This window comes from Macadamia integrifolia, chromosome 8, assembly GCF_013358625.1.
Source record: "Macadamia integrifolia cultivar HAES 741 chromosome 8, SCU_Mint_v3, whole genome shotgun sequence".
Lineage (NCBI taxonomy): Eukaryota > Viridiplantae > Streptophyta > Magnoliopsida > Proteales > Proteaceae > Macadamia > Macadamia integrifolia.
This window is the reverse complement of record NC_056564.1, coordinates 3735090-3749461: the sequence shown is the minus strand read 5'-3', so window position 1 is coordinate 3749461 and position 14372 is coordinate 3735090. Positions and strand designations below refer to the sequence as shown.

The 14372-nt window shown below is 38.8% G+C and overlaps 1 protein-coding gene and 1 long non-coding RNA gene across 2 annotated transcripts; one reads left to right on the top strand and one right to left on the bottom strand.

The window, feature by feature from the left end:
• Positions 1–722, bottom strand: LOC122087634. Its single transcript, XR_006142785.1, has 2 exons — positions 537–722; positions 1–198 (listed from the first exon to the last, which is right to left on the bottom strand). It is a non-coding gene; the product is annotated as an uncharacterized LOC122087634 (long non-coding RNA).
• Positions 723–4081: 3359 nt separating this feature from the next.
• LOC122087090 (protein CANDIDATE G-PROTEIN COUPLED RECEPTOR 7-like) lies at positions 4082–5951 on the top strand. Its single transcript, XM_042656078.1, has one exon. It carries the CDS (start codon positions 4316–4318, stop codon positions 5615–5617), a length of 1302 nt encoding a protein of 433 aa, XP_042512012.1. The 5' UTR covers positions 4082–4315; the 3' UTR covers positions 5618–5951.
• The last annotated feature ends 8421 nt before the right edge of the window (positions 5952–14372 follow it).

The following is a 14372-nucleotide window of genomic DNA, read 5'->3' as shown; positions in this document are numbered from 1 at the left end:
GGGGTTGGGGAGTTGTGGCGGGGAGGGGAGGGGAGGTCGAGCAAAGGCCTAAGCAACTCTCTAGGACCTCAATCCTTCGTTTTAAAGTATGAAATCCATAAAATTAAAATAAACGGAAATCTGAAATAACCAGACGAAGAGAAGAGTCTTCCGTTCTCAATTTGTTTCGAACAAATCTTTCAGTAACGATTCCAATTCCTGCATGAAACACGAAACTCAACGCGACGAAGACAATTTACAAGAAATAACCCATTCCTGAAACCGGATATCAATAATCAACATTATCAAGTAAAAAGAATAAAAAGAACCAAAGGATTATGATTCTGGAAGAGAATTCGAACCCAATGAATCCTACTTTCTACCACCATTTGAGCCCGAAAGACCGAAACATAATCGAAGGAAAACAATAAATTTGGAAATCAAGAAATAAAGACGATAGATTTTCCAGATTGATGTCGCAACTCGCAACTCAAAATAGAAAATTAAAAATGGAGAAATGGCCTGTCCGAAGGATCGCCACAAGAAGAAATACCTACCTGAGAGCTGCCGACTAACACAGCTTTAGCATTTATCTTCTTTTCTCTCTCTTATTTCCTTTTGTTTTTGTTTTCTTCTTCCGTTTCTCTTCTCTCTCTCTCATGCTATCTCTTCATTTCTTCCTGCGAAAGCTCTCAGACGTAAAAAATGGCGTTTGGGAGTTGGGCTGGAGAGGACCACCATCGCAGTTGGCAAACGGAGTGACGAAAATAAATAGTAGATCTATTCAAATGCCCACGTCGTTGCATCAAATTACAGAAATACCTAACGTGCACGTGTTCCGTGTGTCATCTCATTTCTGGCTTCGGGATTCGGGATTCGGGATTCGGAATTGTCATTTTCAACTCTTTCCCTTCCGTTCAAAGGTCTGTTTGGATGTTAAGAAATAAATAATCAATTTTTATCTTGTATTTCCTTTTCTTATCTTACGAACGAAACATACCCTATTGGTGTTTCTAAGAACTCGCACTGTGATGCACGTGTATGGGGACTCCACCGTCGACCATGCATCATGCATGGTAGAGGATGAAGCTCATTTAAGCAATCTAATAAATGGTCCTCAATTAATGAAATGTATTAACCTTGGATATATAATAAACGTTTTAATGCTAATATGGGCAACATATATAGATGGTTTAGACTTTGGAGGCTATTCTAAGGCAAGGATTCATGTGGTCAATTCCATTTAAGTGAGATTCTACTGATGTGTTGGGTTGTGCAATTTGTACTTCATTCCTCTTATTTTCATTTCATTTCGTTTATCCTCTTATTTCCTCACTCCCCTTGTTTTGTGTGGACCTTGATTTTTTTTATTTTGCACATTTTCATATAGCCGATCCCATTTAGTTAGGATAAGTTTGAGTTTGTTACTGTTGCCTTTGGTAGGTGTCATTCTATTTATACATGATTAGTCAATATCGATACCTCATACCATGATTAATGTGCCTTTATTTTTAGAGTCTATATCTATTACACACTCGCAAATAAAATGAAAAATATATCTCTAAAGTGCAAAGGCGAACATTTATTGAAGTTGCTTCCTCATGGAATTGCTTTAACCATCTAGATGAATGAGAAGTTATAACTTTTGATACATTTCTTATTAGTGTCAACTATGTAAATGAGTTGGATGTGATCTATGCAAGTTGCCTAAAATTGAAAACTTAAGATAGAATCATCAAAAAATAGTTTAGATAATTTGTATTTTCTTATGGATTTTGGTTTAGGATTTTAAGCATTTTGGCTTTGATGCAAGGAATCGAGGCATTACGGGCTCCTATCATGTCATTTCCCTAACCCTCTTAACACATGTGCTCACCAACTTTGCATCACAATGTGCATTTACCTCTTCAAATATCAATTACCCTAACATATATTTTTAGAAATGTGAGATTTAATTTTTTTTTTTTCTTTCCCCCTAAGATAAGTTTATATATAGAGAGAGAGAGAGAGAGAGAGAGAGAGAGAGGAGGTTAGATATCTCAAATATTTCACCAGAAAAAAAGAAAAAGAAGAAGAAAACAATGGAACTGTTGCATTTCAAATATAAGGCTTACTTCACATTTGGAATTGCACAAACAAATATTATTTATCTCAACGAGGTCTATAGAAATTTTGGAAAAACGTCAATGACCATTAGTTTATTTGTCAAAGAAAAATATCTCACAGTTGTTGAGATTTTAAATACACTAACTAGAGATGTCATTTTCTAATTTAAAGTTGATCGCCCAATTGCATTACAAGACTTAATTTTGGAGCAAACAAGTTAAAATAACCAACTTGTATAGCAATAGATTGCTTGAAACTACATTAAAAGAAGGAAAATAAAATAAAAATCATAATCTTACTTTGCCCCCTTATTTGAATGATATATTTTTTTTTTCCAATTACGGTAATCCTGTTATTTCAAACATATACCCCCCCAAAAAAGTGCAAGATAATTTAAATGACGTTTAAATTTCTTTTAAGAAAAAATAAAATGATAAATAATGAAAGAAAGGTGTTGAAATTTTAAATACACTAATAGAGGTGCCATTTAAGGATAATTAGGTGAAAATAAAAAAGAATAACAAAATAAGTGTTGATGGAGAAAGATGATCGATGGTGGTGATGATTAATTGATGGCAATGGCTATTGCCATATGCAAAATGGTGGTTGGCGGCTTATTAATTGATTATTTTATCCTGATTGACCTAATTCATTAATGGGCAATGTAGAGAATATTCAGAGTATCAATTATAAATCACATTGCCTTGGCACACACGTATGATATTTTAATCAACAAAGCAAATGAAAATATCTTTTAATATAAATAAAAGCATAAATCCATAGGATTGAAGTAATTCCCTCATATTTTATGGAGAAAAAGTCATTTTCTATCTCAATTTTACAATAGTAAGAAATCCATTCATTTTGACTTTGTCAAAACACAAAAAATAAGAACATGCCCTACCCTACACCCACATTTGGTGCCTTATTTGATTTTCAAAATTAGGGTTTCATAATCCTTTTACATAAAAAAATACTCGCACACTTGAATAATTGTTAACCATTACTTCACCCAAATGCTAGTGAATACTATTATTAACTTTCACTGTTTATTTACAAGGGTCAAAAATGTAATTTTTCTAGTCCAATAGGATGATTAAATCCCATGGATTAAGAAGTTCTTCAATGGTGAAAAAATAGTTTAAAATTACAAAGAATTAAATGAAAATTAATCATGATTGATGAGAAAAAAAAAAAGAGAAACCAAAATCAACCAAAACATGCCCTAACCTTAGGGCCCGTTTGATAATGTTTATGTCGTTTTTGTTTCAAGAAATGGCAGAATCATAAATTTCTGTTTTTAGAAACAGAAACGGAATTGAAGGTGTTTGATAAGTCATGTTTTTAGAAGTCGATGGTAACCAGTGAAAGAATTGCCACAAGTCGTTTCCAGAAACGGCGAAACAAGTTTAAACTTGTTTCGCTTGGGTTGTTTCTTGAACCATACATAAGTAAAAATTTATATTTATATTTCTAAAAATAAGTGAAACGAAACAGTTTTATCAAACGCTTTTTGCTCCGTTTCTGCTGTTTCTGGAAACAGAAACGCCAAAAACGTGTTTCTTGAAACGTTATCAAACGGGCCCTTAGTTTTTGTGGAAAAATCAACAAAGTCAAATTGGCTAAATTGGATCGATCAAGATCATAGTCAGGATAAGATAATCTCAATTATTGGAATCCTGAATTTCCCTTATATTTTACAAACGAAAATTTATTAAAAGAATTTTGAGAAGAAGAATCTATTTTCAGAGATGCAAAGAAGAATCTATTTTCAGAGATGCAAAGAATCAAAGGAAAAGGGATGGATGAACACAAGAACAGTTGCAGAAAAGAAACATGAAGTATTTCATCTCAACGCGGCAACGCGCAAAGTGTTATGATACTGATCGTAGGACCTAGTTTTCATGTCAATTAAAGGTTCTAATCCAACGAAAACAAATGCCCAACTATATTATTCCACACAAAGGAAAGACCGAATGAGGATGACTAGAGAGAATGACGTTTAGGGGTACTCCTGGCAAATACAGGAAGCTTCGGTTCCAGTCGGCGGTCCACCATCTTATACTCGCCTATTTTGTTCTTCAGTCGTCTTCTTCACGCAGGCGAAGAGGAAAACCACCGCCAAAGCTGAAGCAAAGCCACCGCAACCGCCATTTCAGTCAGGCAACAATAAAGGGAGCAGATTGGGATCCTGGATCGTTGCCTCTCTAGGGTTCACTATTCACACGCCATGGACAAAAATTCCCTTAGTCTGCAACTTCTCTTCCTTTCTCTCCTCCTCACCTTCGCCTCCGCAGAGATAAAAAACCTGAAGATCACGTCCGATTCCCGCGGCATGATACTCTTCGAGAAATTCGGCTTCACCCATACTGGACATGTCATGGTCTCCGTCACCGATGTCTCATACCCATCGGCCCCCCAACTAGACCTCTCCCGATTCGGCTTCTTCCTCCTATCCGAAGAAGCTCTTATTCAGGTTCTCCTGGAAGCCGAACCGAACCCTAATTTCTGCATCCTTGATAGCCGCTACATCACCCTCCTCTTCACCTTCAAGTACCTCTCCTTGTCTGACCGGAGCTACAACCACTCGTACTCCGTCTCTGCCCCCAATGAATATAGTCTTTACTTCGCCAACTGCGCCCCAGATAGCCAGGTCACCATGACCGTACGCACCGAGATCTACAACACCGACAACGGCGTCAAGGACTTCCTGCCCGCTGGCCAGACCCAGCTGCCTGTGCTTTATTTCCTCTTCTCACTCGCGTATTTTGCTTTCCTAGGGTTTTGGGCCTTCATCTGCTACACTAACAGGCTCTCACTTCACCGTATCCACCTCCTTATGGGTACTCTCCTCCTCATGAAAGCCTTGAATCTGATCTGCGCCGCCGAGGATAAGCACTACGTTAAGGTCACTGGGACACCTCACGGTTGGGACGTTCTCTTCTATATATTTCAGTTTCTCAGGGTTGTCTTGCTCTTCACTGTGATCGTCCTGATTGGGACGGGCTGGTCTTTCCTTAAGCCATTCTTGCAGGACAGAGAGAAGAAGGTTTTGATGATCGTGATCCCTCTCCAGGTTCTCGCCAACTTGGCTTCTGTCGTGATTGGGGAGACTGGGCCCTTCATCAAGGATTGGGTCACTTGGAATCAAGTGTTTTTGTTGGTCGATATCGTGTGCTGTTGTGCCATTATCTTCCCGATCGTGTGGTCCATCAGGTCCCTGAGAGAGACCTCCAAGACTGATGGGAAGGCTGCCCGGAATTTGGCCAAGTTGACCCTTTTCCGGCAGTTCTACATTGTTGTGATTGGTTACTTGTACTTCACCAGGATTGTCGTCTTTGCGCTCAGGACCATTGCTGCTTACAAGTATCAGTGGGTAAGCAATGCCGCAGAGGAGGCTGCGAGTCTTGCTTTCTATTTGGTGATATTTTATATGTTTCGGCCGATTGAGAAGAACGAGTACTTTGTCCTTGATGAGGAGGAAGAAGAGGCTGCGGAGGCAGCTCTTCGGGATGATGAGTTCGAGCTTTAAAACTGATATCAGGGAGGAGTTTTTGTTCATTGTCATGTCCTTGTCTACTCTTCAATTTAGCATCTTGAGAATTGGGTTGCCAGATTTACTGTTGAAGAGGAGTTCCTGTTCCTTGTTGCGTTGCGACTTCTCAAAATCTACTGGTATATTCTGGCCGTTGAAAATGGAATTTTTGTTTTGTCATCTTACCGCCATGCCCATGCTAATCCTGAATTAGGAGTAAGTTTTGTATTTGATTTTAGTTACCTCAGATCTCTTGGTGTTAAAGGAGCTACTTGTCCTAACATTATGTGTTTACTTCTGTGATTGCTTTTACTTAGCTGGGAATTGGTTCTATTGTGGAAATGTAGTTTACAAAATTAAGATATAAGTTGAGATACAGGCCTTGTCCATGGACATCTCTCTGGCTTTCTTCTTTTGATAATTGAAAAAATACTTTAAAGGAAGAAAAAATAATACAATGCTAAGAGGCAAATGGCAACCAAAAAGCAAAACACCACTAGGCACCTCAAGGGCCTCAGACAAAGCTAACAATATAGGCCAAGTATGATCCTATGGGAAACAAAACATCAAGTTTTTCAGTCTACTGATAGAAGACAGTAGTGGGGGGGGGGACCTAATGCGATGATTCCATCTTGCTGTAAAAACATTATAGCCCTCTGAAACATCATCTTCTTTTGAAACAGTCGCACCAATCTTGGTGAGGCAGGTAGAAGAGGGAGGCCCACCAGGGCGGCCACTCAGTAATATGGATGAAGGAAAATTCCTCACCTAGATCCACACTAACTTCATGAGGCAAAAATTTCGGGAGCTCTTCCAAAGAGGCGACAGAGGAGCTGTCAGCCTCGAGGGACACATCGTATGGAGGGGTCAAAGGCGAAATAGTGCCACTTTCCCACCGAACTCCAAGCCCCAAGTCAGAGTGGTCCCTAGATGGAGGCATCTTATTCTTCTTCTTTCTCTTAGCTTCAATTTCCTTAATGATCTTCCTCTAAATATACTAGATATGATAGAAATTCCAAATCAGCAATTGCACCACCTTGTAATGATCTCCCATTTACCACTGATTCCTCCAAAATAGGCTCCCTTCCCTCGACCTTAGCAAAAACAATAACAATAACAATAACAATATTTTATTTCCTAAAAAAAGAGGCAAATTCCTAGTAAGAACCTTATCCCCAACAATTTCTCGCTCCTACCCAAGCCAAATGGGATTCAAAATTTGAATCCACATTCATATCTCCCAAGTTATCAAAGCTATTATAACATTCATCTCCCTTTCCTTTTTGATATTCCAAATTCAACAATTGAATTTGAAAATGCTCCACCTCAGCACCACCTTTATCAACATTTCTGGCCACTAAAAGTGGTTGTACACCACCTTTATTACCATTTCTGGCCACTTAAGGTGGTTGTGCACCACCCAGCCTCACCACAATAGATGGTAAATCTTCCTTCGTCCACCATGATTGGAGAATCTTCTCTAGCCTCTTGCCTCTCAACTATCCTCTCAGTAACATTTCCAGCAATGTTTGAAGCACTTTGAGACTTTGGCCACCATTCACGCCACACTCCAACATTGCTTGGCACTCCACACTACTCATTCAAGTGGCTAAAGACTCAATGAGGAGGCTGCCAATCATGACGAACCTCTTGTTCCAACTGCTCTCCATGCTCGTCACATGTAGGGTTGGAATTCACCATCTCATCCTCCACCAATAGCTCTATACACAGCTGAGCATATTAGAGTCTCCCTTTTGTTTTCGTCCACTTATCCGTGCATAGAGGTCTCCCCAGAACACTTCCAATGATAATCCTCTGCTAACCAGTATTGAAAAGGGAGATCTGGCAAACCCACCCAAACAGGTACTGGAATCCGGTCAATCTTTTTCGGATATATAACTTTGAATTCCAAGGACGAAGAGTCAAGGGCTTCTACTGAATATACCATCGACCTCCCTCCAAGACCAGGGCCTTATTCTCCTCCATAGTGAAATGGAAAATAAAGAAACTATTTTGTAGTAAATTGAACTCAACATTACCGGAAATCTGCCATCGTTGCATCAGTGAAGCTATGACAAATTTGAATGCAGGTGCCCTACCAATGAAGTGCCCCACCAAAGCATTCTTCCACATAGCAGCCTCTTCCTCCAAAACATGAGAAGGACAAAGTACAAACAGCAGTACACTTTCCTCCTTTTATTTCTGCATGGACAAAATGCAACTCCAAACCCTACTCCTTTGTTGAAGCTTTGGAGAGCAAGGAGGACCAAGCTATCCCACCACCACCCAAATGAACAAACCCAACACCAACAACAATAGATGAAACCACAACTCTAGAACTACCATCATTACTACTCATAGTATCCCCACCCAAATTCACTTCCCCTCCATTCCCACAACCCACAGGCTCACCCTTACAAACATCAACCTTCCCTCCTCCTCAAGAAGGAAAAGGAGGGAAGGCCACCCTGAAACACCACCTACAATCTCACAACCCTCTCACCGGCAGCCAAGGCCTTCATCGAAATCCAGCTTATTCTTTGGGGAAAGGAAAATTATGTCGTTAAGCGAAACACCATCTACAGTCTCACTGCCTTTCGTTAGTGTTCCTATTTTTGTTTTACCCTCGAAGCATTCTCTTTTTTCTTGAGTATCATTAATCCCCCAAATTCTTAAGTGATTGCAAATTGCAGTTGGACCATTGTACATATCTTCTTTTTGTGTTACTAGCCCAACTCGGGTGAATTTTCTGACCTATTTCACATTCAAAGTCCTCATAATATTTTCAGATTATTTTTAATTCTCTTTGAAATTTATTTAATAATTTATTTTAAATTGTTATTTTTATTTCTATTTGAGTTTTATTTAAATTGAAACATGAGGAGAGAGAGAGATACCACAAAGTGATTATTTTAGTTATCTGGGGTCAACCATAAATAAAGAAGGTGATATAGAGGATGATGTCTCTTAGAGAATTAAAGTTGGATGGATGAAGTGAAGATGTACATCTGGAGTGTTGTGTGACCAGTGTATTACTACAAAACTTAAAGAAAATTTTTATAGGACAGTCGTAAGATCTAGCTATGATATATGGGCGGAATATTGGGTAGTTAAGAAGCGTAATATAGATAAACTAAGTGTAATTGAGATGGATGTGGCAAAGCCAGGAAGGATAAAGTAAGAAATGACCATATTATAGCTGATTTGGGAGTTGCCCTGATTCATGACAAGCTTCGAGAATGTCATTTGAGATGGCATGACCATATTCAATGGAGACCTTGGGGATGCACCAATAAGGAGGAGTGATTGGATTCAGATGGAAGGATCTAAAAGAGCTTCGTGTAGGCCTAAAATAATCATAGGAGAAGTAGCGAGGAAAGACATGCATATAGTTTAGTTCTTGACTCAAGTATGACCTCGAATAGGGCTGTTTGGAGGCAAGGGTCCATGTAGCTGACCCCATTTAGGTGGGATTTTACTGAGGTGTTCCTTTGTTCCTCTCTTTTCACCCTTAATAATATGTTACCCTCGCACAGATCTATGTAGTCGACCCCATTTAGTTGGGAAAAGGCTGAGTTTGTTATTGTTGTTAATAATATTTTTAAATTGTTTTAAATCGATATACTTTTTTTTGTACCACACTTGAGTATATCAAGTTTACATATATCTTATGCTAAATCACCGATATGTTTTCTATATTCTTCCCTAAAATTTGAACTTTGAAATAAGCATTTTATTTTATTTTTTATATTCTTTACCAAACATGAACTTATTTTAAAGGATATTTATCGTAGTCCGGACTCCAGTGTTTCTGCATAGATGTTACCTTATTTAATTTTTTCTTTTTGGGGGTTGGGGGGGGGTAGGTGGGATGAAATGTTATCTTAGTTTATTTTATTTTACTTGACGAATCTAAAAATGTGACACTCTTATTGCGATATAAAAATTTCAATACTTCTAGTAATATTATGCTTTTGTTAGATGAAGTATCAATAAACAGGACCATAATTTCTATAGTTTAAAAATCCTGAGAGAGTCGTCGCCTCCCAAAACTTAGCTCCTCTTAAAGAGCAATGGGGAGGGGCTGCCAATGGTCAATGCCTGTCTCTCCTCTATTCTTCTATTCTTCTCTTCTTCTTCTTCTCTCTTCTCCTTGATCGTTAGCACTGGTTTTCTATTTCTGATATTGTTACAGAAATATTTAAAGGAAGATTATGGCCTTCTTAGCCAGAGGGTTTCTGGTACTTCTGGGCTGGGATTAAGGAAAGAGAGTAGTCAAATATGGCATTGTTCATCAGATCAAATATGAGTTTGAGAATGACTCTGGCTTCTTTATGGCTGATTAGAGTATCTTTGCTTGTCCTCAGAAAGGCATTTGGAGAATGCTTACTCAATTATCACAACATTCAATTTTCTGCTGAAATGGGTGTATAATTAAAAACTGGGAGCATTTTTGTTGGGTGACATGTTTTCTTAAGGTTCTCACATCTCTATGCAATACTTGGTATCAAGGACGGATTGCTGCTAAATCGTTGGACTTGTTGAATGTTGAGAGACTGATTGTATTCAGGAAGTTAAAGGATTACTTGCTTAATCGGCTGTTTAGGATGTATTCAATTTGAACTGAGCAGGACACATGAGTTTGGTCCTTTTTAGCCAATGGTGTGTACTTGCCAAATTCATATAATCCTGGCCTGGCTTCCTTGGACCTCCCCTCAATCCATTTATGATACCAAAATTGATTTGTAGGCTCCTGATCCACCACACTTCAAGGCCTTGCTTTTGGAAGTCAGCCACAGAAGGGCAAAATAGTTTTGTCATAAGCTGCAAAGGAGAGCAAGGATTGGTTTTTCATTTCCTAAGTTTGTAGTATGCTTGACAGGGTTCAGCTAGCTACATTTTTATGTATTCCAACTTTACAAGGGCCATTTTTGAGTTCTTGAGCCTTTTGTGGAGTTTGTTGGGATAATCTTAATGACATTGATGATTTTATTTGGGTTTTGGCAAAAGATGGAAATGACTGTTAGGATGCATTGTACTGTTTAACCATTTGAGCATTAGAGAGGAGTGTAGTAAGAGAAATTTTAAAGGTTGGTCAAGATCTGATATGGTGGAGTTGATTAACATTGTCATGGTGATAACGGTCAGTTTGTTTTTTCTTGAGGATTGGGGTTATGTGTTGTGATGTTAGATCCTTCCCCCCACCCTCTTCTCTCATTATTCTTTATCTATCGTTGGCACCTTTCATGGCATCATTAAAGTTTAAATGAGATGGACTGAAGGGATGCTTCTTGAAAATCTAGGACAGGCAACATTCACGGGTTTTTGTAGATATGAAAGGGACCATTTTATTAGTGTTTTTGTATATAAGGAGGGCACCATTCTATTTGTGTATCGGTTTGAGCCACTGTAGAACTCCCCCCACCCCTCTTTTTTTTGGACTTCAATCCCGTACCTATGATTTTAGTCTGTTACCAAGAAAAAAGCTCTTTGTTGTTGCTGGTGTCAATTTGCTCAAGTCACTCCCACACTCTTGAAGCTTTTGGTGGGTTCTGGTTGGTGTAGGTTTTATGTTTGTAATTACTGTGCTATGTTTTGCATCACCCATGAATTTATGTTTACTTTGGATTAAAAAAAAAAAAAAAAGAAGAAATAAATAAAGGAAGAAGAAAGGGTTGATACAGGTGAGTTAAGCATTGATCCTTGAGCATTACTTCAGGCTCCCTTGATTGCAGGTGAAGGGAAATCAAGTGAGGTGAAATTAATTTAAAGAAGAATTTGGGAACTCTTGTGATCATGATTGTCTATTTAAATATCATATCAAGTAAACTATTCAAGTGGGGTTTTTTTTTTTTTCCTATAAATGTGAGGAATTTTGTTGAAAAGTTCAGTAAAATATATAAGGTTCAGATTAATTGTTTATGATGATTAGAATATTTCCATTTCATTACGGGGAGTGATTCAAGTGCTCCCAAAAATTGATAAAAAGAGGTGCACCCTGTTTTCCCTGTGTGCGAGTATGGAAGATGAAACAATGGGTATTACTTTTGCTGATTGATAATACTCTCTTGCTGACTATACTGTAAACCAGAGGCTTCAAATGGGGAGGGTCCACGGTCCACACTCTAAACAAGTAATGGCGTGAGGCGTACCCTCAATTTTTATTTATTTATTAATTTTGTGGGATACACACTTAGTGACCCTCTGAAATTGCACACGACATCGAACGGTCTGATCAAATGTGTTGATGTTGAAGTGCCTGTTGATCCATTAAATTAGAGAGCTCTGCTGTCATACCATGTTGTGCAATTCCAACCCTTGCACCATTGGCTACGTGCTGGACGTTCATCCCGGGCATTTGTCCATTGGATGCTGCAGGCGTTGCTTCTTCTTGTGGGGGGTTACTTGGCTTTTGTCCTAAGGGCATACAAGAAGGAACGAACGTGCGTGTTAGATCACATCAGAGATTCTGAAAAGAGAGAGAGAGGGAGAAAGTAGTGCCAAATAATCTTTTCTTTTTCTCCTCCTCACTCTTCAAAGAGATTAAAAGTGATGCTGAGGTGTAGAAATGAACATGAGTAGGGTTGGGGCCTTGGGAAGAGGGAAAAAGAGGGCAATAGAACTGTCTCTGGTTTGCTGGTCGTGTGGCTACTGCAAGAGCACATGAGAAATTGGGAGGGCAGGCAGAGGCGAGGCGAGGCATCTTTAGCGTGTGAGTTGGGGGTAATGTGGTCTTATTCGCACCCAACTATGTTTGGGGTGCGATTAAGAACGGTTCTTCCCGCCATCTCACCAAAAAAGAAAAAGTGTTAATTCAAAAAAGGTATTTGATTGATGTAGCCTAGCCCAATTTCATCCCCCCCCCCCTCCCCCACAAAAAAAAAAACCAGAAAAAAAAAGAAGAGATGTACTCTAAACCAGGAAAGGCAAAAATAGAGGCTACGAGATCACTAGCACAACCAGGGAATCTCGGCTGACCCCGATATGGACCTAGGGTTGATTTGGGATTTAAAAAAATCCTGCCTAGCCCAGCACAATCAGAGAATCTAGGTTGAACGTGACAGGATTGAGTTTAGGTTAAGTTGAGGGGACCTAGGATTGGTTTGGGGTTTAAAAAAATCCTGGCTAGCCCAGCCTGATTGGTCTCTTTGGCTGAGGCCGTGATTTAAACTCAGATTCCAATCCGATCTTGTTGGAAATCGATCGGTTAAACTCTAGTCACTTTTCTCCTTATATAGGGCATAGATGCGAGATACAAGGATGCATGGAATCTGAAATTTAAGTTGGCTAACTTGCATTCGATGTTGCAAAGGCTGCAACTCAACTTTGGTGGTATGTGATGGCCACAATTGCCACGATCACCCAGAAAAGAATGAAATCAGGGATTGTGACTCCTAGGATTATTGGTAGCTTTATTCTACTCTTGTTTCTGTTTGTAAATGGAGTACTTGTCGAACTATCTAAATTCTGGCACGCTTTGCTGTCAGTGGCACACAATATCCGGTTGTCAGAGACACTACACACATAGAGATATGGATATAAACATATGAACGTAAAACCAAATACATTTAATGATCTCAGTTGACATCAACGTTGATGGTGGTGGGTAGAAATAGATTGTGTTTCCGAATCACTTACTTTAACTTTAACTTCTTATTTTGGGACAGTGAGGTTGGTACGGTTGCACTGAGGTCATTATTTGCTAGGTCATTATTTGCTAGGTTCCTGAATGGAGAGAGAGAGAGAGAGAGAGAGAGAGAGAGAGAGAGAGAGAGAGAGAGAGAGAGAGAGAGAGAGAGAGAGCTATTAGTAAAGTATATTGGATATTCAGAGAGATGGGGTGGGGGTAGTAGTAGAAGAAATTAATAAACGTACAGCTTTTGAAGGTTGGGGAGATTAGCTAGGGAAGCAGGAATATCTCCCATTAAGCTATTGTTGTGCAAATCTCTGTAGATATGGTAGAACAATAAACTATTGTTAAAATATCAGACTAACAACCTCAACAACATAGACCTTTCGTTTGGACTCTTCAGAATGTACTTTTTGAATTAGTAAAGAATTCTACTCACATAGTTTCAAGAGCAACCATGGAGCTAAAATCAGGAATTGTTCCAAAGAGTCCAAACCCATTGAGATACCTGCAGATCGACCATTTCAAACATCTAAGATATTTTTATCAGGTTCATAAAATAAAGGTATAAAATTCTCTTTCTCTATTGAGATAGTCCCACATTAGCTGTGGATGACTCAACTATCTCGTATAAGAGCCAAGAGGCCATCCCACTTCAAGTCAATTGGTTTTAAGATTGAAGCTTTAACACACTTTCTCTTTCTCTCTCTATATAAGAAGAGGATTTACAAACAAGACCAAGAATTATACATGGATGTCCAAAAATTCAAATCTATATTTAGATTATATTAAAGAAAACTTGAAATTAACGAATTAAAAAAAAAAAAATACTTGATATCGGCGGCATACCTATCCTAAGAAATATAAAAGGCTCATTCAAGGTCCCTACCATCATCTATGTTAGTTCCATTTGTGAGTCGATCAGTAATTTGTATGACCTCAAGGCATTTATCAGTGGGGGAAAAGACGAATCAGATGTGGAGACCAAAGAAAACACAGTTTTGGAGGAAGCATCGAGGTTGAAGATGGACACCTCTTCAGCCCCGTTGTATGGTGGAATTATGGGGTTAATATTAGGATAAGTGGTGGGTACATTATCTATTTCGAGGTTGAACGATCGTT

What these genes read in the sequence shown, in the direction of transcription:
- LOC122087090 (XM_042656078.1), top strand. Translation starts at nt 4,316, where the DNA reads ATGGACAAAAATTCCCTTAGTCTGCAACTTCTCTTCCTTTCTCTCCTC.